The 22,856-nt window shown below is 53.6% G+C and overlaps 1 protein-coding gene across 3 annotated transcripts in view; it reads right to left on the bottom strand.

Annotated features, from left to right (window-relative positions):
• SCN5A (sodium voltage-gated channel alpha subunit 5) overlaps positions 1–22,856 on the bottom strand; it is a 109,510-nt gene that overhangs the window by 60,786 nt on the left and 25,868 nt on the right. For 2 of the 3 annotated variants that reach the window (XM_030934945.1, XM_010371496.2), the window contains exons 4-12: positions 21,435–21,524; positions 19,903–20,031; positions 12,771–12,862; positions 8,759–8,989; positions 7,167–7,230; positions 5,711–5,852; positions 4,988–5,185; positions 3,498–3,677; positions 2,481–2,852 (exon numbers count right to left, since the gene is read on the bottom strand). In XM_030934945.1, coding sequence (XP_030790805.1) covers positions 2,481–2,852; positions 3,498–3,677; positions 4,988–5,185; positions 5,711–5,852; positions 7,167–7,230; positions 8,759–8,989; positions 12,771–12,862; positions 19,903–20,031; positions 21,435–21,524 — 1,498 coding nt within the window. Of the gene's footprint in view, positions 1–2,480; positions 2,853–3,497; positions 3,678–4,987; positions 5,186–5,710; positions 5,853–7,166; positions 7,231–8,758; positions 8,990–9,355; positions 9,415–12,770; positions 12,863–19,902; positions 20,032–21,434; positions 21,525–22,856 lie in introns of those variants that run through there. The other variant, XM_030934947.1, reaches the window with a different exon arrangement.

The raw sequence follows: 22,856 nt of genomic DNA on the forward strand, positions 1-22,856 counted from the left end.
GATGTGTCCTCCTCAGGGGCTTTGCACTTGCTATTCCCTCTACCTGAATGCTATTCCTCTGCATCTTTAGGGCTGGCTCCCTAAAATCATTTGCCTGTCAGTTTTAATGTTACCTCCTTGGGAAGGCCTTTCCCAAGTATTCTAATAGCCCTCATCCTCATCCCTCCCCTTAGCAACTTGCTATCACATGACTTACTGCTACCTGAAAATATTGATTAGTTTACTGTCTTCGTAACTATGGTATAAACTCCAAGAGGACAGTGATCTTGCCTTCTTTGTTTGCTGATATAACCCTGGAGTCTCAACACTGCCTGGCACTCCACATGGCAGGCTGGCACTAGATAAATATTAGATGGATGGATAAATTCTTGGCAATCAATCAGAAGGCTTGGGTTAGAGTTCCAGCTCTGTTTCTAACTTGCTAGGTGGCCACAGGAAATGAGGATGAAGATTTAACATGCAGGGGGAGAAAAGGAATGGATATTCAGTGTGCTTCTCCCACCTACATCTAGACTTTTGGAACCAGGCAGTCTCATACTGGTTCCTTGTCTCATACAAGCAGAGGGCAAAGTAAGTCTTCAGTCCCTACCTCCCAATCTGGATAAACTGAACGTGAGCTGTCTGCTGGGCTGGCCCTTCCTCCCCATCCTTGTTGATTAGGCATCCACAGTGTGTCCAACACTGTGCTCTGTTTTCAGACTAGAACTGGGCAGAAATGTGTCACTGGGGACCCAGTGGAAGCACAGAAGGCATTCCCAGGGCCTGCAGCCTGCTAATCTCTTTGACTCTTCAAATGTCTCTATCTTGGTTCGCTAATTCCTTTAACTTTGCAAATGACCCTGTCTTGGCCTGCTAATCCCTTTAAGGTTACAAATGGGTCCCACAGAAGTGAGAATGGGTGAAGTCAGAATTCCTGGTAATGAAGTGCTTGAACTTGGATTCCTCCCAACATGTGCAGTACAATGAGATGATTTTCTCCTTAACGAGATTAGGAAACTCTATTAGCGCTCCCAGCTGCTGACCCAATTCCATGAGGCTGAAGCTCCAGGGCTGCACCTGCCTGGTTTAGTGTTCCTGGAAGCTAGACACCCCACCCTGCAGATGGGCCACGGCCTCCCCAGCTTTACCTAAAGCTGTGGTCTGTCCCCAGGGGTGCCCAGCTTCCTCCCTTCACACTGTGCTCCAGAGGAGTGTGGGACCCTGGGCATTCTGCAGTGTGCCCCAGGAACCTCACTCCTTCCTGCTCACTAATACCGATAACAGATAATACTGATGACTCCAACACCAGGCAAGTCCGGGTCTCAACACTGGACCTGGTTGCACTCTTTCAGTCCTCACCACAACTTGCTGGCGTATAATTTTCACTTTACAGATGAGGAAATTGAGGCACAAAGAGATTAATTAACCTGTACCATGTTCCACAGATGGAGCAAGAGTCTGAGTGACATGAAATAAGCCATGCGGCTGGGAGCCCTACATCTTCAGGCCACCTTCCACCTTCCTGGTCAAGCCTTCCATCCGTTCTACCTTCCTCTCCAAGTGCGCCCTGCAGGCCTTGGGGGCTGAGCCAGATGTTCAGCTTTTTCCTGGGTGGGCTGCTCTGGTCACTGTGTTGGGGGCCCGGGGTCCGCAAGGACACCTGATGGCTGATTGGGCAGCCATAAGTCTGTCATAGGATTGACTAAGTGACCAAAGTTCTGATTGGCCTTTCACAATCTGGCCAGTCCCTTCCTATCACCTTTGGAACAGTCACTGCAACTTCTCTCGCTGTCGCTCCCTCTGTTCCAGCCATAGTGACCTCATGGCATCTCCTCCAACAGGCCAGGCAGATTCTGCCTCAGGGCCTCCTCGCTTGCTGTTCCTTGTGCTCGGAACAGGCTTCCCCAGATGATGGTCATGGCAGCGTTACTAGCTGTGACATATTTAACTATTATCCTTCTTTATCACCATCACACACAATATAGACATTTTTTCTTTTTTGATTTTTTTTTTTTTTGAGATGGAGTCTCACTTTGTTGCCCAGGCTGAAGTGCAATGGCGTGATCTCAGCTCACTGCAACCTCCGCCTCCTGAGTTCAAGTGATTCTCCTGTCTCAGCCTCCCAAGTAGCTGGGATTACAGGCATGCACCTCCACGCCCAGCTAATTTTTGTATTTTTTGTAGAGATGGGGTTTTACCATGTTGCCCAGGCTGGTCTTGAACTCCCGACCTCACGTGATCGCCCCACCTCGGCCCCCCAAAGTGCTGGGATTACAGGCGTGCCCCATCGCACCCGGCTTTCCTTTGATTTTTGTCTGTCTGTCCCCATTAGCATGGATGCTCTATGAGGGCAGAGATTTTTTTTTGTAAGTTTATGCACCTAGAGCCCAGCACATAATAGGTGCTCAACAAATATTTGGTGAGTATTTTTGGACTTGGCACTGGTGATCGGTTTGAGAGACCAGAACTGCCCTGGTGCCTGCATCTCGGGGCTGGCTCACCGTGTCTGGTGGGTGCTCTAGCATCACAGGGCGGAGGAGGTGGCTTCCTGGGGATGTGGCCTCTGGGTCACCTGCCCCCAGTAAGGAGACCACTCCATTGCAGTCCACAGTGCTGTTCTTTTTGCCATTGAGGGCGTGGCCAGGAGTTGAGGTTCCAGGACTGGGCTGTCCCTGGGCACTGGTCCGGCGCAGGGGCCAGGGCACCAGCAGTGATGTGTGGTGGCTCTCGCTCTCCCCCGCTGTGCTGTTTTCATCATCTGCAAAATCTGTTTCGGAACCCAGGTCTCGCCGGCGAAAGGTGAAAATGCTCCCGCGGCTGGAACGTGGCTTCACAGAAGTCCTGCTGAGGCCGTGGGTGAGACTGAGATGATTCTAAGGGCATGAGGAGAGGGGACACAACCATGACATGTGTTCTTCATGTGCTCCCAGCCTGTCTTTTGTGCCATTGGCCTCAGCCAAACTTCTCGGAGCATTGAGGGCTTTTTTTGCCACACAGGAACTGGGTGGGTTGGGTCAGGGGTACTTGGAAGAGGGGATGTGGGGTTAGAGATAATCCTGTATCTTCTGGGATCTCTACTCCCCTCAAATCTATGTCTCTGGAGCTGGGAGCCTGAAACTTAACTGGGCTTGGAGTTCGAGCTCAGGATGGGTAAGGGAGAAGGAGGCAGGAAGGCTCCTGGTGTTGCAGACAGGCCCGGTCTGAGCAGGACCTGGGGCACTCGGAATGGCCCCTCACTCTTATGGGCATGTCCTTGAACTCCTACCAACCCATACCATGGGGCCTCGTCCCCCGGCCCCAGCTCCAGTGCTGGGATACTGGCCTCAGGTTGGGGGTATCACAACACCCAAAACTACCCTGTCCCTCTGCCCAGAGCTCCCCTACTATAAGGAAGGCCATGGGAAACAGGAAGGGCAGAGAGGAGCAACCATGGGGGCTGTGACTGTACAGGGGCCTAGCATGATGGACTTTTCATGCCAGACCCACCCTGGAAAAGCTAGAACCACAGCTGGGATTACCATTGCTCTGGGACCATCTTCTGAGTCAGACTTGGGGAGCCTGTCCTCCCCACACTCCTCAGTTCCTGAAGACATCCGTTTTCTCCTCTTGCTTCTTCTCTCATGGCTGTTTACTGGGGCCAAAGGGGACATCTCCAAGGAGCTACGGGACACGGTATCCACACCCCTGATGGTGAGGGCCTGGAAAAGAGTGAAGGAAGGGATGTTTCCATCATTGAGACTTTGTGCAGCCTCAGGCTCAGGCAGGCCAGGGAACTCTCAGTGACTGGGATTTCTCTATCAGTAAGTGGACTTGCACACCTACTCCAAAATGAGGACATCATGGAGATAAACTCAGACAGACCCAGAATATTTTGGGAAAGATCAAGATCCAGGAAGGAAAATAGGAGTGGCTAAAGTGGGCAGTCTTGGAAGAGGGGAGTGTGTGGAACAGGTGGGAGGTGGGTGTGGATGAGCAGAGAAGTGGCAGAACCAGAGGGCAGAGGCTCTCCTAGAAGGTTTAGCTGGCCAAAAGTGTACTGGAAGATGTGGCATGGGGCAGTGAGAAGAACAAGTGGGTGCCCACAGCCTGGCTTCTAATAGCTCACTCTATAGCCAGCCTCCAGGCTCCACCATGTGGGGGACTGGTGATGGCTAGGGCAGCATTGTCAGTGCTTATTTTCTGAGACAGCTCTGTTCTCTGACATTGGACTTTCTTCACTACCCCACCAGAAGGCATCCCTTGACCAGAATAAACTATGTGCATGGACACACGGATCTCTTATCCAGCATGCACTGTGCTCACGGAGACCATCTTCACCCAGGAGCTACCACCTAGCAGGCACCATTTTTACCCAGCTGGCACCACTTTCATCTGGAAGACAGGATGACCATAGGAACAAGTTTACTCAGCACAAGCCACACACATAGGACCCACCTTACCCAGCAGATGTCACTTTTTTTTTTTTTTTGAGACGGAGTCTCGCTCTGTCGCCCAAACTGGAGTGCAGTGGCCGGATCTCAGCTCACTGCAAGCTCCGCCTTTCCAGTTCACGCCATTCTCCTGCCTCAGCCTCCCGAGTAGCTGGGACTACAGGAGCCCGCCACCTCACCCGGCTAGTTTTTTGTATTTTTTAGTAGAGACGGGGTTTCACTGGGTTAGCCAGGATGGTCTCGATCTCCTGACCTTGTGATCCGCTCGTCTCAGCCTCCCAAAGTGCTGGGATTACAGGCTTGAGCCACTGCGCCCGGCCCAGATGTCACTTTTACCTAGTAGGCTCCTCACTAACAGGCACGTCTTAACCCAGCAGGTTCCAAATTTTTACTCAGCAGATACCACATTCACAGAAAATACCTTTACCCAGCAGGGACTGCACCATACCCACAGGAACCAGCTTTACCCAGCATGTACCATGCCTGCAGGCACCAGCTTTACCCAGCATATACCCCACCTATAAGCACCCACAGTCAGGTGAGGGCTTAGAGGCTTCTTGGTGGCACTGCTCACCCACCTCGTGTTCTTTCTTGAGCATTTCCATGGCCTCCTGAAAGCGCTTTTCCTTCTCCTCGGTCTCAGCGATGGTGGCTTGGTTTTGCTCCTCATAGGCCATGGCGACCACGGCCAGGATCAGGTTCACCAGGTAGAAGGACCCCAGGAAGATGACAAGCATGAAGAAGATCATGTAGATCTTCCCTGCAGACCTGAGGGTCTGGGGGAGCAAGGGGGGCAGAGGTCACCCTCACTGGGGCCCCTACTGGGTTATGGCATTTCCAAGTCACCTGGTCTAGTTGTACCAGGGGTTCAAATAGCCATAGCCTAGGGAGGAGGGTAGAGATGTCCCACCTATAGAGAGGGACATGTACTGACCTGCAGAGAATGACCTGCACACAGTGGGGCTGTGTCCCACCCAAGGAGCGAGGCAGAATGTCAGAATGTCTCTCCCAACTCAGGGCATGCTGTGCCCACAGAGGGAGAATATTCCGTCCTACAGGGAGAAGGAGTGTCCCCCTCACAGAGCAGACAGCATCCTATATGAAGGGACTGGTGCTTCATCACCAGCAAAAAGAAAGTTTCTTTGCTTGCGGGTCCCTTCTCCCTCAGAAGCAAAGGTCCTTGTCCCCATCCCCTCCAAAGCTCTCACCAGTGGGGAGGCTGCTGGGGCCGCTTCTGGCTAATCACTTGTGTAGCCTGGACCCTGAGCCCACAGTTGCTGTCCCTCTGTGGGCACACACACCTGCTGATAGAGGCGCTCCCAGCAGTCCTGCGTCATCAGGCGGAAGAGTGCAAGAAAGGCCCAGGCAAAGGAATCGAAGCTGGTGTAGCCGTGGTCAGGGTTCTCGCCCGCCTTTAGGCACCGGTAGCCCTCGGGACATGTCCTGCAGCCACACACAGAGACTTTGTTCCATGCTGTCAGGGGTCTGCTGACCTTGACACCCTTGCTGGGCTGGACTTGTCGCCCTGGGCAACCCAGTGTATGCCCCACTGCTCTGTGAAGCTGAGCTTCACAAACCTAGTGCCACGCGGCTGGATCCTGCCTCCGTGACTTTGTTCGTGCGTGCCTCCCACTGGGACACTATCTTCCTCTTTACTCTACCTATCTGTACTCTGCTAGGCCTAAATCAAGCTCCCTTCTGCCCATATGACACACCATCACCAGCTACTATTAAGTTACCTCTCCTCACAGAGAGGAAGCACACAAGCCTGGCTCATGTCTCTTCCTCTGCCCATCTACCCCATGAGGAGTTGAGTACAGCACGGGCATGGGGTAGAGCAGGGTTGGGGAGAGCAGTGAGCCTCAGCTGAGCTGAACAGGATGAGCCCAGGGCAAAGGCAGGGCCATGGGGTTGAGAAATGATTCTGGAGGGGATGGGTTGGGGCTTGGCCATGTCAGGAGCCCATTTGCACAACTGTGCACACAGTCACTGGTTCAGTGAGGCAGATCCACAGTTCACAGAGCTGGAGGTGATAGCCTCTCTCCCAAAGAGGAAATGCTGGTCTGGAGTAATGTGTGCATGTATGTGTGTGTGATACACACACACACGGACTTAGCAAGTGGATGGATGCATCCAAGGGACCTCTGTGTCTTGTTAATGTCCCAAGACCCTCCAGACAATCTCTTTGGTGACAGGAAGGAGGCAACAAACTTGGTACTTCTCCTTTGAGGTGACCCTCTGTGACCCACTTCTCCAACACTCCATGGCACTGTCACACTGATCCAGACCCTGGTGTGCACAGGGCCCTGGAAGCTGCACGTGGCTACTGGGGCATCCCAAGGAAAGTCCAGGCTGCTGGGGAAACCACATTCACTCCAAGGGACAGCTCAGCGTGAGGGAGGGAAGACTGGAGCTGGACGGAGCAGTTCTGGGGAGCTTCTGGAAGGGAATGGAGTTGGGGGTGGGCTGGTTGGGGGGCTGTAGAAGGCATCCCGAGCTATCCCTCAGTCCCAGCCCCCCTTCAGGGCTCCGTTAGCTCTCTCTGCAGCTCTGTCCCTGACCTTTCTCCAGCAGCTGTCTCCTCTGTGCTGGGGACAAGGTGGGAAGCTGGGGAAGGGTCCTGGCAGGGAAGGGAGACGAAAGAAGGCCTCACTGTCCCTGGGGTCAGGGCATAAATAGAAAATAGAATCAGTTGAGAAAACACCAGGAGACTCCCCTGGCAGGACAAGGAGACCCGGGGTGGTGGGTGCCACATACCCAGCGTCAGAGCTGTTCCCACACAGTAACACATCAGAGGTGCCGTTCTTGAGCAGGTAATTTTCTGTAAAAGAAACATCATGCTGGTGAGGGGCACTCTGGCCCAAAAGTTTCTGCCTTGCATCCAGGGTTTTGGAGAGGTGGAGACCTCACTAGTGGTCTTCATTCTTCTCTGCTCCTTCCCTGCCCCTACCCTCTGCCTGGCCAAGCTTCAGGCAACTCTGGCTGTGCCTCTGGCCTTCCTCCTGCTCCTCTGCAGACATCCTGCTGCCAGTGTCCCCATGCTCTCAGAAGACACGGGAAGCCCTAGGCAGGGCCTCAGCTGTTCCCACAGGAAGCTTCTGCACCCCACCCGAAACCACTCAGGGGGCCCACCAAGGTCAGGAGGCAAGGGTCTGGGCAGAGTTCCAGCTTGGCTGCCGAGTCACTGTGAGGCCTTGGCCGGCTACTGCCCAATTCTGTACTCACTTCCATCACATAAAATGGTAGAAGTGATGCCTGCCATAGTCACCATGCTAATGCTGTGGTCTGTCCGGATGGAGCTGCACCAGACAGGACTGCCCGTCTTGTCCTCTCCTCTCTGTGGCAGTCATCAGTCCCCAACACTCACCATTACCTGGCTTTGTCTTAGGCGACAGTTGTCAAAGCATGGTCCTCGAACCATCATCATCAGTGTCAACTGGAAACTGCTCAGAAATGCAACTTCCCGACTGCCACCCAGACCTACTGACTCAGAAATTCTAGGGGTGGTGGGGCCCAGAAATCTGTTTTCCAGAGCCTTCTAGGTGACTTGGGTGCACATGGAAGTTTTAGAACCACTGTTATGAGGCCACTGCTGAACTACTCATTAAGTGTCTATGTTTCGTTTTCCAAAGTGGACTGCTGGTGTACGTAAGAGGCCCTAACCTCAGAATGGCCCTCAGAGTCATTCTGGCCCAGGGTCCTGTGGCCTGGAATCTGGCCTTGCAGCAGCATGTACCTCTGAAACAGACCAATGGCTCTAGTCAAGAGTGGTGCTGGCCATCAGCCTGGAGAGTGGAAGTGTGAGCCATAGGGCAGTGAAACAACAGAGGGGCTCACACAACTTGGCACAATCACTGGGCTTGTTCCAACTCCCTTGCAGGGGTCTGGGGTACACGTACATGGAATTAGCATCCTGGCAAGGAACACCGATGTCAACCGGGAAATCTCCATGCCAGCTAGGTGGGGCTTCACTCTGAAGCCTCATCAACTACTCAGGCTCCGTGTCCGGCCCTTTCCTAAGCTGACAGTCTGTGGGCAGGCTGGTCACCTTGCCATTGCAACACTCTAGGGTCAGTCCCATCTCCAAATGCTGCAGCTGCTCTTCCCCCAACTGGCCCTCCATCTAACTCCATACTTCCCACTCCTCAAGCATCACCTCCCCATCTAGCCTGGGAAGTCACAAGGCAGGCCCTAAGTCTGCTCCCCATCTGTCCTCTGTCTGGGTCTCTGGGGGATCAGACAGGGCTTGAACAACCCTGGAGGCCTGCCCGCTGGTGACGCATGTGTGGGAGGTGACCCCGCCCTGCTGGTCTCGCAAAGCCTTCCCCAGCTGCAGAGAGAGTTCGCACCTGGATCACTGAGGTAAAGGTCCAGGGATTCCCACACCAAGCCATCGGCCTCCACGGAGCCGTTGGTGCCGTTGAGCGCCGTGAAGTTACGCACGCACTTGTGCCTTAGGTTGCCCATGAAGAGCTGCAGGCCGATGAGGGCAAAGACACTGAGGCAGAAGACCGTGAGGACCATCACATCAGCCAGCTTCTTCACAGATTGAATCAGGGCCCCCACGATGGTCTTCAGCCCTGGGGAAGGCAAGAACAAGCACGGGGTCACCCAGGGGCACTGAGCTCTGTGCTCCACTGGTGGGGGGCTGGGCCTGAGTTGAGCTGGGTTGGGACCTGAGTAGGCAACCAGAGGTGGGGACAGAATAAGGGAGGCTTCTCCTGGGCTTTGAGACCCAAGCCCCACTTTCCTCAGCAGCTGAGTTTCTGTCTTGATTTCCCTGGGCAGGAGTCTAGGCTGGCTTTGTAGTTTCAGAGGGAACCTGCTCCTCTTTGCTGCCCACCAGCCAAATATATGGCATGGGCGTGGAAAGTGCTGTTTTCTTGAGAAAACACATACTCAGAGCATCACCCCCTTTGGCTGGTCTGAAGGTGTGCCAGACCTACCCCTTTTAATGTAGTCCATGGAAAAGGAGATGGAGGCAATGGAGGGCCCTCAGCCTTGATCCTGAGATGGGGAGAAATAGAGCCATTCCTGCTGGGGGTCCCCCTGCTCCACAGCTGGGGTTGGTTCTATTTGATGCACAGGGAGTGTGGATTGTTTGGAGGAAACTAGGGGCCCAGGGTCTCATCGGGTAGGGGTTAGGGGCTGTGGTCGGGTGTGTGCTGGGGGCTCTGGGTGAGGGTCTGGCAGGGTCATGGTAGGTGATGTCTGAGGGGCCTGCGCTGGCTCAGGCCCACCGTTAGGGAAGGTTCAGAAACAGGGCTGACCTGCATTGCATCTTCCCACTTACCCTGTCCCTCTAGGACCTCCCCATGCCCCCATCCATCCCATTCTCCATAGCTGAGAGGCTGTGATCTGTTAGTTGCACAGCCTAGCTCCCTGCAGAAGCCAGCACCACATAGCAGAATGACAGAAAAGCATGTGTAGACAACAGTCTGGCCCTTAGCGACTGTCCTAGGACAAATGCAAGCAGAGCATGGGGAATGAGGGGGATCCTCTGCCAGCAGCAGGGCCCTGCCCCTCATGCCCCTGACCCAAGCGGCCAGATCTCAGATTAAGCTCCATCCATCCACTGTCCCGCTGGTTAATGTGTTAGGAGCATCTGTGGCTTCTGTGCCTGCTGCTGCTGGGCCTGTGACCCACAGGCAAGGAGGCCATGGTGGGCAAACATAAGATGGGGAGATGATGACCTCCCCATGGTGCCACTGACACTGCTGCCTGCCCAGGGCTCAGAGGCACTCAGCCTTCCTTGTGGAAATCGTCCTGGCAGATGTTGGCAACTGCCTGGGCAGTGGGTGGACCTCGCAGGTCTGGGCCCAGAGTAGTGGTGGTGGTGGGATCCACAAGCTCTTCATGGTCCAGTGCTCCTCATCTGTAACGGAGCTTCCTGTACCCTTTGGTGGGTTTACTGGGCTGGAGACCTGCATGTCTCGAGGGGAACGAAGTGAAGACTGATGGACAGCAGCTCGAATACCCAAACTGGTCTCTGCCTCAATTGTTAGGCTAAAGTCTCTTTGGCCTGAAGTATCCCATTCAAGGCCAGCAAAGTACACCCTGACCTGGTCTCTGGAGATAGTGGCCAAGGATAACTCACCCCTTTGAACATTTCTCATACTGACGATAGATTTCACTTCTGGCAAGAATGGTTGCAACGGAATTGCAGGATTCTTTCTGAAAAGACCCAGGAAGGGATGGGTCCCAGTAGATCAGCTGGGAAATCCTCCTGCCACTGAATTAACGGGCTGGGTGGAAGAGCCCTTGGAAAGCACCAATTCTGATTTCACTCTCATTTTATGGAAAAGCGACTTGAGTCTAGAGAGGACTAGGGCTATTTCAGACTCAGATCAGAGGACACCTCCTCCCGAGAGCCTTCCATAATGCCGACCACGGCATTTTCTATTGGCCAGTTTCAGAGCCTGCTGGCTCACTAGGTTGCTGGCAGCTTTGAAGAGGTCCCATGGAGCTAGGCTGAGGTTGGTGGGCTTCCTCCTTTTCCCCAGGACCCAGAAATATTTCCCTTTGTAAATGTTTCTTATAAAACACACCAGGAATATGCCTTAAGTCCTGTGGTCAGTGTGTTTGTCTACTTTGGTGGGGTGTGTGCTTGTGAGGCTGTTCCCTGGCCCTAGAGGAGAGACCATGTGGTTTCTGAGTCTATGTGTGCCATGATGTCTATGAAGGCCCATGATGTCTGTCTCAATGCAGGTGGCTCCGTGGGACTGAGCGGAAGCAGGCTGTCCCCTTGCTACTGGCCCTTGGCAGGGGTCTGGGTCACTTGTGGGAGCCCTGGGGGAGATGCGGCCCTTATGAACAGTGGGTTTAGAGGCTAGAAAGCTCAGTGTGAACATAGCATAACTGGGGGCTCCTCTGGCAAGATAACTAGCCCTACCGGGGGAGTCCAGATTCCTTACTGGAGCTTAGAGCGAGCTTCTGACTCCTTGGGGGCAACATAGCTCAAAGCAGGCAACAGGCCTGGGAGCCACCAGGTTCCACATCAGGAGTGGATGTAGCCATCTGGTTTAACCAATCCTCCTGTCAGCTCTCACACCTCCCCAGAATGATGGCATGCAACCTATTTCCAGCTGCCTTCTTTTTCTTTTTTTTGAGACAGAGTCTCACTTGGTTGCCCAGGCTGGAGTGCAGTGGTGTGATCTCGGCTCACTGCAACCTCCACCTTCTGGGCTGAAGCGATTCTCCTGCCTCAGCCTCCTGAGTAGCTGGGATTACATGCATGCGCTACCATGCCCAACTACTTCTTCTATTTTTAGTAGAGACGGGGTTTCACCATGTTGGCCAGGCTGGTCTTGAACTCCTGACCTCAAGTGATCCACCTGCCTCGGCCTCCCAAAGTGCTGGGATAACAGGCGTGAGCCACTGCGCCCGGCCAAGCTGCCTTTTTAAAAGAAGTGCCTTCCCCAATTCTAAGTGTGGCTGCTTTCAGAAAAGACTTCTGGAATGAACCTCTGGGCACTGCCCCTCCAGAGCAAATTCCTCCAAACAGGAGGAGCTTTGAGCCTGGGGAGAGGGAGTACAAACTTAGGATAGGAATGTCTCCTGGGTGGAACTCAGCTTCAGCACCGGCACATCGCACAATCAGGCTCAGAAATCACAAGTCTTTTCAGAGTTTTCCTGAATGGACGGGTGGAATGATTTCTAGAGAGGTCATCTGGGCCTAAGAGATTTCCCAGATGCAATTGCCAACATCTGTCAAGGAGAATTTCTTCCTGAGGCTACCATGCATGGTTTGCTAAACCTCTACCGCACCATGCAGCGAGGGCTGTTAGACACCAAGGCCCGATGATGCCTGTCCACAGATTACACTTGGTTTCGCAAAATGGGGCTGGGGCTCTGGCCCTACTTATATCACCAGATGGGGCACAAGGCGGGCCGTGGCACTCAGTCATGGAAGACCGTGCTGGCGTTTTCCTCTTTCATTCCAGGTGTGTATGGGGGGTCCCACAAATACATTTCTTTTGGTTTCTTCATCAGAAGCTGACATTTCAGGCTGAAGCAATTCATGTAAAACTTTTAGCTATTCAAATAGCTGAGTGTGGTTTGGAAAAGTAGTCCACTATCTTGGAAAAAAGTTGGGTTCAATGTGGGCCCACTGTGGGGTGCTCTGTGCCCCCTGGTGTCTGTGAGAGTGGGCTTTGCTGCGGTGGGCAGCCTGAAGCCCATTCTGAGGCTCCAGGGGGACAGGCATGTCCACTGCCACTAGCCCCTGGCACCTGAGCCCTAGGAAAGGTATTCTGGTGACAGGCACATTTGTAGGGCCTTCTGGAGGGTTGCCTTGGCTCCCAGGTGGCTGGAAAGGCCCAGGCATATCCCTCCAGCCTTGGCGTTTAACCTGATTTTCACCTGAAATGACTGATATAGTTTTCAGGGCCCGGAGGACTCGGAAGGTGCGTAAGGCTGAGACATTGCCCAGGTCCACAAATTCAGTTGTGTATCTGTAACAAGGGAAATTCACACACGAGACAATGACAACACGCCAATAGGAGACACACAGTCAGAGGACGAAAGGGGGTGGGGAAGACAGAGAGAGAGTCACTTGTAGCTGAGATCTGAGAGGCAAACCTGGGCATCTTACCTGGGATAACTGAAATAGTTTTTAGAGCTCTCAGGACTCTGAAAGTTCGAAGAGCCGACAAATTGCCTAGTTTTATATTTTCTGATACATACCTGCAGAATCAAACCACAGTTATTGGGAATTACAAAGCAGAACCTCCGCCTGCCCTCCCCGACCAGCCCTCTCCCTTGACCCCCTCCCATGGGGGTCGGGGGGAGTGCTGTGGATAGCCCAGGACCTCCCTCAGGTTTTCTTCTGGATTTCAACCCTCCTAACACAGGACTTCAGCTTCAGTGCCGTAAGGATGTCCACACGGCAAGCTTGGCGGTGACTCTCTTGGTGATGGTGCCATGGATAACCGGTGCTAGGAGGCAACCACTTTGCCACTCTCTCCACACCACTGGGATCCATGACATGAAGCCACATGTGGGGTCTGGGGCTGCGGACACATCAGAGTGAAGAGAGAAGCCTGTTTTCCAAGAGGCTCAGGTCAGGTGATACAGAAAGCAAGTGCGTTTCTGGTCCTAGTTTTGGTCCACATCTTCTGTGGAACCTCCATCTGTTGATCAGCTTGTGCCTGGCTCAGAAGTCCTTGAAGTCATGAGGCGGAGGTGGCCTGAATACTCATTGGAAAAAACAGAGTTCCCAAGACAGAGGCGCTGGAAGATGGGAAGAGAGGTTGCCTGAGTTCTTCAACTACTCACAGGCAAGGAGCAACCCAAGAAGAGAAAAGGGCAGGATGAGGGGCCCCAAGGCAGTGGAGTGCCTCCCCAACAAGTCTACCGGTCCCACCCCCAGACCCTTGGTATCTTCCAGGGATGGCTCTAGGTCTCCACTGGAGGACTGGCCTCCAGAAGCAAGATGCCCTTCCTGGGGTCTGTCCTACTTGGGTCCGAGCGAGGCTCAACAGAGTGAGCGGCTGTGGGTCCCCTCCTGGAACTTGGACAGTTGCTGATCCGTGGTCCCCACAGGGACAGGAGTAAGAAGGTGGTCGCTGGCAGGCAGGGACCTGCCCAAACAGAATATGAGAATATGCAGTAGATAGGCCACATGACCACGAGGACCATGGACAGTGTGTGACCAAGGCCATCGGGACAGTGGCAAGTGACTTGTGCCATTTAATCAAAGGCTTTGCATCCAGGGTGTGTGACATTTAACCGAAGGTGTCTGGTGTTTAACAAAGGACACTGGACTCGGGATGTCTGATGTTTAACCAAGTGCGTCTGACGCACGTGTCTGAGTGATGTCAGACATAGGACGTCAGCCCTGTGGCTCTGGGTGAGTGCAAGGGTCGGCTGGCACTGTTGCCAGACTCACTCTGCTGGGCGGTCTGGACCTCCAGGCCCTTGCAGTCTGCTCCCAGCTTCCCAATTCCCCTTCAGGCTTTGCATATCTACAGGAAAGAACTTGGCCAGCTGAGTCAAGGGGCTTAATGCCCTGGGGTCCATAGGTCCAGCTCTAATTGACACTGGGTTGACACCAGATTTCTCTACGTCCACTGGAGGAGCCCCTCCATCTTCACATGGCCCTATGCACCACGCTGATCTTTCCTTACTCACAAAGCCCTACCCAGATGATGTCAGCAGACACATTGCTAAAGCTTGCTTTCCTCTGGCGACACCAGACCCTTTCTGTGGTGTAGTTTCCATTCCATCTCCTGTACTCACTTCGGCATGTACATCTTTCTCCAGTGTGACAGTCAGATGCAGTCCCATCGTCTGCTGGGGAGCAGAAGTCACCGTGCTTGTTTTGGCCCACATACACCTGCTCATTTGATCCAAGGTCCCTCTCAACTTCTGAGAGCTATTCCATTCTCCATGATGGATCAGATCCTAAGGCCTCTGTCCCACATTCTTCTCTCGGTCTCTCTCCAGACATGGTGCTGCTACAGGACTTTCTGGCTGAGCCTGGGATATTGCTGACATTGCCATCCCATGGAAACCATGGCTCTGGCCTGCTGGAGGCTCTGGGCCCCGTTTTTGGCTGCTGTTCTACCAACTGTGCCTGGGGACAGCAGCTCCCCTTGCCCAGGATACTGGTTTCAAGGCTGTCTCTTCTAATTACAGGGAGTAAGTGGAATACTGTGCAGGTCAGAGAGGGAACCAACCGTCCTTGCTTCCCTCCTGTCCCTTACAGACCCAGTCTGTCCCCTGGTGTCTCCATTGAAAACTCTGCCTATCTCTAGCTTAGATTCTGCCTGTCTTTGCCTGTCCCGGGGTGGAACCTGCCCCCAGCACAGTGTCCCCAGCACAGACAGTGCTTGGCCTCCATTCATTGTCTGCCTTCTAGGCAGCTGGTGTCCCAAGGTGACAAGGACAGCTTAGTGACAGAATAAGGGAGGACCATATCTGTCCTCCTGGCAGGCTTGCAAAGCCAGCTGAGTGGCTGGAAATAGGAGTGCAGCTGGTGGCCGTGTGTCTGTCTGGGAGAGCAATCATGAGTTAGAGGAAGTCTTAAAAGAGGACTTGCAGGGTAAGGGTGTGGAATGTCTGGGACCATGTTGGTGACATGGTGGGCTACTGCCTCTCTTATTCTACCCAGATCCCCACCGAGGCCTCTTTTGGGTCCTCTGAGTGTGGCAGGGCAGGAGGAATGCTTGGCATGACACAGGGCCAGTTGCAGAGGTGGCAAGTGTGGGGTCACGTGAGGAGACAGAGCGTTGCCCCTCTCAGGCTGGCAAAACTCTCCTCCAAGCCAGTCTGCTCCTTCAGTGATGGCTAAACTGCTGCTGGCCAGGGGCAGACAGCTGGACAACAGACAGGGGCAGAAAGAGCAAAGGGTGGTGGGTGAGAATCCTATCCCATCACCAGCCCCAGTACAGGGAAGCCTTCTTCCTGTCCCACCCTTATCTTGAGATGGTGAAGCCCACGCCGTTAGTGACTGCAGGAATTGTCACCCTCCTCTCTGCCTTCCTCCCTTCCCCTCCAGGTTTGGTTTCCATAACAACCCCAGAAGGTGGGAGGCTGTGCTAACTAGCAGGTAATGCCCTTCTGTGAGTGGGGCCACAGGAAGAGCTCTGGCTGGAGGGCTGCAAGCTGAGCCTGGCAGGCTTCCCAGCACCCTGCCCCAGACCCTCTCACAGCCTCTAAATCAGTGGGGTGGAGGATCACCCCAGCAGAAACATCAGACTCGGCATGCCTCTCCCGTCCATCCCATGGTTTGGAGTTGAGAGATTTGGTTTTAGTCTCAGCATTGCTTCTGATTCAGTCTATAACTTTGGACAAGTGTGAGGTTCTCTGAGCCTCAGTTTCTCCATCTGTGTAATGGAGGTCAGATGGAGGATTTCACTGAATGGAATGTTTCCCTTCACTCAAGTCTCCTTTGATTATCCCAGAGTCCCTTGTTACTGAACCATTGCATCTCTAAGAGAATGCATTTCAAACGCAGTAATTAACTGGTTTTCACAAGCCAGAATCCCCGTCAATCGAAGCTGCCAGGCCAGGCCAGCCAAGAGCCCAATAGCTGATGTGCCAATAGGTCACACAGCTCTTTGGGAAGTGGATGTGCCATTTCTGTGAGGTGCTTGGAAACATGGAGAGTGTCTGAGCTTCTGAGGCTGAGTTCTGCCTTGTCAGCCCTGGCCCTGGCACACAGCGAAGGCAAGCAGGTTTTGGCGAGGAAGGCACACCTGCTTTGTGACTCCCAGTGGAAGAAGCGGTTTGGGAATGAAACCAGGATTCTCCCAGGAGACAGGGCAGAAGGAATGGTTAAGGGCCTGAGGTCGCTCAGGGCATCTCCTAGAGACACAGCCTGAGCCAAAGCTTGGGCCAGGGCAATGACTTCCTGGGATATGGGGCTGCCTCTGTGGTGACATTGTCTTGCCCAGGCTCCAGGCTGCGGAGCTAGCAAAGGCTCAGGCAGACGTTATATCCTCTCCTGCCCAAAGCCACCTTCCTTCCTGTGACACCCAGCCTCAGGACCCCGTGGATTACTGTTTCCCACCTACAGGGCACCCCAGGGCCAGGCCTGGCAATCTTACTCCATTCCCAAGTCAGTGCAACCTCCTCGGCTCTGACATGAAAAGTTCTCCCTCTCTCTGAAACCTCAGATGTGCCTCCCCACTCTGTTCTCAGCTGATGATCCAGCTTCTTATTTCACTGAGAAAATAGAAGCAATCAGAAGAGAAATTCCTTTCTCTTTCATCATCAACTCTATCCATCTACCTCCATCTCCACCTGAAATTCTGCCTTCCCTGCTCTTCAGGTTGACACTCCCCCTTGGCACTGGATTCCCACCCCCTCGGGCCAGCTCAAGGGCTTTGCTCCTGCAATCCCCTTGCTCATCTATATCATCTAGCATCCCCTCTCTACTGGATTATTTTCACCAGCCTGCAAAGATACCCCCCTTCTTTAAAAGCCCTCCCTTGATTGACTCACATTCCGCACCGACCACCACACCATTTTCAGCCCCATTTTATAGCAATCCCCACAAAATAGATGTCTCTACTTGCCACACCTCCTCTCTTCCCACTCTCTCTCGAACCCTCCTTAACCAGGTGCATGTCCTTTTTCTGCACTGGAATCCCTCTTGTCAAGGGCACCAGTGACCTTCCCACTGTGAAATCCAATAGTCCATTCTTAGTCATCACCTTCCCCAACCTCCCGGTGGCAGGTTTCCATTGGAATCACATTCCTTCCTAGACATTACCCTCTTCTGATTTGCCTCTGCCCTCCAGTCTTCTCTCTTGGCCTCCAGATGTTGGAGCGTCCCACAGTACATTCAGGCTACAGGTTACACTCATGCCTAGGTGATCTCATCTGGTCTCCTGGCTTTAAATACCATCTGTATCCCCATGGTTTCTAAATTTATACCTCCACCTTGGACCTCTTTATTGAACCCTAGACTGGAATATCCAGTTGCCTACTCAATATCTCACCCTGGGTGCCTTCAAATGTCATACATCCCTAACTAGACTTTTGATTCTCTTCCTACTTCAACCAGTGCCACTGTCTCCAATTTTCCATTTCAACCAATGGCAACACCGTCCACCCAGCAGCTGCTCAAACCAAAAACCACCTTGGGGGCCTCCCGTCAGCCCTACCTGCAAAATATGTCCAGAATCTGACCAGGTGCTCCCCTTCTCCACTTGGTCCTTGGTTCCAGTCACTATCTTCTCTCTCCTGGCTACCAAGATATAGCCTCCTAACTACTCCATCTGTCTCTACCTTCTCCAGTCTGTGGTCCACACCATAGCCGGGGAAGTCTCTACAGAATGTAAAGCAGGTCACAGCTCTGCCTGTTCTTACACCTCAGTGACTCCCATCACACCTGGCTTTTACCACAATCTGTCCTCCATCCCACTACTCTGCAACTTCACCTCCCATCACTCTTTCCTTGCTCGCTCAACTCCACCCAGGCCTAAATCCACACTGGGTTTGGGGCAAGTTATATTGTCTCTCAGAGCCAGTTTTCCCACTTGTAAAATGGAGGCCTAGAGTTGGCTCACAAATAGTATACCTAGAAACAGAGATTCTGATGCATTTTCCGACTACCAGGTTCTCCATCTAGTTTGAAAGTGCCCCATTCACCAGGAATTAGCTTCCCTCTTTGTCCTCTCTCCTTGACAGCATGGCTGAGCTCAGGGCTGCTCATGCCTGGGGTTAAAGGCTGTCTTCAACAGGTAGATTTAGGCATTCCAAGCATCCTAGAAAGTGAGAGCTGAATTGAGCTTCTGATACCACAGCACCCAACACTATCCTTTCACATGTTGGGAAACTGAGGGTTTGCAAGGACAGGGGGTATGAGCCTCACCAGCTCTGCTCCTTGCTGAGGTGCAGTGCTCAACCCTGCACACACTAGGTCCTCTGCTTCAGAAGGGCCTTTTTCTTTTTTCTCTTTTCTTGAGACAGTCTTGCTCTGTTGTCCAGACTGGAGTGCAGTGATGTGATCACAGCTCACTGCATCCTTGACTTCACAGGCTCAAGTGATCCTCTCTCGCTTCAGCCTCCCGAGTAGCTGAGACTGCACGTGTGTGCCACAATGCCCAGCTAATTCTTGTGTTTTTCATAGACATGGGGTCTTGCTATGTTGCCCAGGCTAGTCTTGAGCTCAAGTAATCTGCTCACCTCGCCCTCCCAAAGTGCTGGAATTACAGGCGTGAGCCACTGCCCTCAGCCTTCAAAAAGGCTTTGATGGCTGAGCCTCTGATCACAACTTCTGCAGATGTCCCATCAGAACCCAGCATCTGTTCCCTGACACTTCCACGGTGGAGTGCAGCCTCAACACTGACCCCTCAGCAAGAGTTTCTCCTAGGCAAAGAGGCGGGGCCTCAGCCTGGGCTGCAGCAGGCCTGGGGTCACATTCACTTTCTGGCAGGCTCCCTGTGTGTCCTTGGCATCAGTTTTCTCACCCATAAAATGGGCTAAGCCATCCCCATGCACCCTACTTCTCTGGCTGGTGTGAGGATACACTGTATTGTGTCAGTGGCTGGGTGCTTTAAAATGTGCCAAGCATTCAGTCTCTGGATGGAGCGAGCTGATGTGCTGGTGTGCCTAGTGTCAGTTCCTGGGGATGCTTAGTCACTTCTCCAGGCTCCTTCTCTTGACTGCAATTTCATTCTTAATCATCTTGAAATCCAGGTCACCATTTGCAGTGGGCCAGAGGTTGAAATATTGTTTTCTCTTGGTGGAAAGGGCAGAGGATACAAAACCAGAATCTTAATGGTGTCCCTGGAGCCCATGGCTGCCATGGAGCCCCAGGTGAGCCAGTAGGCCTGACCAGCAAGGCCTGCCTAAGCCATCTCTCCCCACCAGGATGAGCTGAGGGCCTCCACCCTACCTTCCTCCAGCCTATGTACAGAGCTGCATGTGGACTGCAGGGAGGAAGCCAGAAAGAGAGGGGTGGTCCGGGACCTGGGGTGAGCACACTCCACCCTAGTGTCGCCTGCATGGCATAGCACAGCATAGCAAACGAGATACTTACGCCATGACAATCACACTGAAGTCCAGCCAGTTCCATGGGTCCCGAAGGAAGGTGAACGCATGTAGGCAGAAGCCTCGAGCCAGAATCTTGACGAGAGACTCAAAGGTGTAAATGGCGGTGAAGGTGTACCTGGGCAGGAGAGGCCGATGTTTCTCAGGGAGGCCTGAGCAGGCCAGGTTCTCCAGGTTCCCTACATGGTGCGAGCCCACACAGCTCCCTTCAACAGGGGCCATCAAACGGGGCTCTCTACAATGCCCCCATGGTAGAGCTGGAGTTGGGGATGGAGCTTTGCTCTAAACATCTGGCTAATGAATCCATCGTCCAATTTGTTTATTCCATATTATTGTGTAACTGCCATGTGTCCATCTGAACTCTCTATGTTCTCTCTCAGTTGTCTTGGTGGAAGAAGACCTCCTCCCAATCTCCTTACCCTAGCCCTGGGGGGCAGTGCGTCTAACAGGCATACAGTGGCCACAGGGTCTGTGCTATAGGACAGTATACATGGACCCTCACCCCTGTTTGTGGGTCTTCAGCAGCAAGCAATGGGCCCAGTCAATCCTCAACTGCTTACAGGGTAGGTGGGTCCAGCTGTCCACCTTGGGCTTGAAGGGTGATGTTATAATGCATGGGGCTGATGGGAGTTGGGGTGCTGTTCTCTCTGCCTAGGGCAGCCTGAGGAATCCAAAATGCCTGGATGCTAGGACTGGGGCCCCCAGGGCTGAAGCGGGATAGGACTGCATCCCAGGATTCAGAGCAGCTGCACATACCAGTTGAGAGCACTGCTAGGATCTATGTGAACGTGGAGAACAACCAGGCAGGCTGCTTTGGGAAGAGAGGCTGCCCCAACATTCTGCTGGTCTCTTGAAAACTACAGGCAAATGCAGTAAGTGCCTATCAAATCTGCTTAGAACCTCCAGGCAAGGTACTTTTGTTTGGGAAGAAAAGACCAGAAGCAGTTTCTGGAACTGTGCAAATGGTTATAGGAGGCAGGACTTGGGAAAAAAGGCAGCAGGCTGTGTTACTGAAGTGGGGATAGCCCTGGGGCACCTCCTAGCTGTCCACCTCCTAGCTGCATGACATCAGGCCAGCTATTTCTCTAATTCTTAGTCTTATCTGTGGAATGGGGAAGGTGGCTGTACCCACCCTACTGGGTGGCCATGAGGGTTAAAGGAGATGATGCTTATTGTTCTTATGACAGTGCCTGGCATGTACAAAATGCTCAATAAATTATTATTATTTCAGAGCCTTCTCCAATGTCATCATTCCTCTTTAGGCAAAACAGGGAGAAACTCCCTGCTTTGCCAATCTGGAGAGCTTCCTCCCCAGAAGGCATGACTCAAATTAATGCCAGAAGTTGGCAGGACTGGGAAAGGCAAAAGACGGTAGAAGCTGAGCCAAGGGCTGTCCCACCGCCGCGGGTAAGTTCCTGGGCCTGGACACAGCCCCCTCTGGGGCAGCTTCAGGAGCTATGGCATGGAATGGAAAGGAAGAGAGAGGGCCACGTGGAGTGGAGGCCCTGAAGATTTACTCACTCGACATACTTGGTCCAAGGTGGAGGGTCGTGCTGGGCCATGAAGACGCAGTTGGTGAGGATGGTGCACATGATGAGCATGCTGAAGAGCGTGTGTGGGGTCAAGGAAAGCCGAGCAGCGCAGGCCGACCACGCCACCACCGCTGGGGTGTCCTGCCCCTGGGAGTCATCACTGCCAGGACAGTGCTACCACAGCAATAAACAGGGTCTCCAAGGAGACACATTGGGGCTGTGACCAGTCCATGCCAACCCTCCACCCAGGCTGGTCTCTGTCCCTTCCCTGGCACTGGCAGCTGGCCCCTGGCCTGCTCCATGACACCTAATAGGCACCAGAGACCTGAAACCACACTGCTGGTAGGGTCTTGTGAGGAGGGAAGGCAGGAAAGATGGGCCCCAGACCTCAAAGGCTTTTAACCGTAGTCAGGCGAGGGGCTCTGTCCTCAGTCACATAGGAGAGAAATGGGCATTTATAAATTGCTCCTCAGGGGAGGGCAAGGCCAGAGTGGCAGGGCTCTGAGTTCCTTCCCCCACTTCTAGGGGAGCAGCCCAGGCCAGGCTTTCTCTAGAAGTTCTCTGCAGAATGCTCTGCTGCCAACCAACTGCACACCTGGCCAGGGCCTGCTACCCCTGGGGAGGCAGGGGACCGTTCCTCTGGCTGCTTCCTGCCTGTGTACCTACTCTTCAAGCTAGCCCTCTGCTCCACCTGGGAATCTCCTTCTCACCCTGCAGGAACCCCTCAGCAGGACCCCACCCAACTCCCCAGCAGCCTGTCCTGCCTTTCTGGTAACACGGTGCTACCTCGCACCCCTCTTTTAGCCATGGTGGCCCACTGCACGGCAATGCCCATCTGTCTGCCATCACAAGGGAGTGCTTCCAATGCCAGAGGTGTGCTTCAGGTCTACTTGTGGGCTCTTGGCCTTGAACTGAACTGCCCAGGCCTTCTCTGACCCTGACTCTGGCTACAATTCCTAGCTGCTGCTTCAGGCTAGACAAAGCTCTGACCACCCTCCTCCACCTCTGCCTCACTTCTGCAAGGCCTGCAGAGGAACAAAGGGGCAGACTCTGGGCCTCCTGTGGGCTTCAGCACCCCTTGGGGCCTGGCCTAGAGGAGGGACACTGTGCTTCTCTCACAAATCCCTCCCCAGCCCCAGAGGAGAGGCTGGGCCTTCCACTCCCTATGGCTGCCCCCAAGCACTCAACACCATGCCTGGCCTCAGCCTCGTGTGCATAGCTGCCAAACTGGTGATTCCCTCAGGCCACCCAGGAGCTGCAGTAATTGAGCTCCAGGGGCTGCCTCTTTCCTCCCTAGCATAGCTCCACCTCACCCGACGGGGAGGCCAGCGCAGTCAGACCACAGACCAGACCAGGCTGCGGTGACGACTGCCCCAGCTGGGGATAGTGGGGAGGCCTCTCAGGAATCTAA

The sequence above is a fragment of the Rhinopithecus roxellana genome, chromosome 1 (genome assembly GCF_007565055.1).
Source record: "Rhinopithecus roxellana isolate Shanxi Qingling chromosome 1, ASM756505v1, whole genome shotgun sequence".
NCBI classification, from domain to species: Eukaryota; Metazoa; Chordata; class Mammalia; order Primates; family Cercopithecidae; genus Rhinopithecus; species Rhinopithecus roxellana.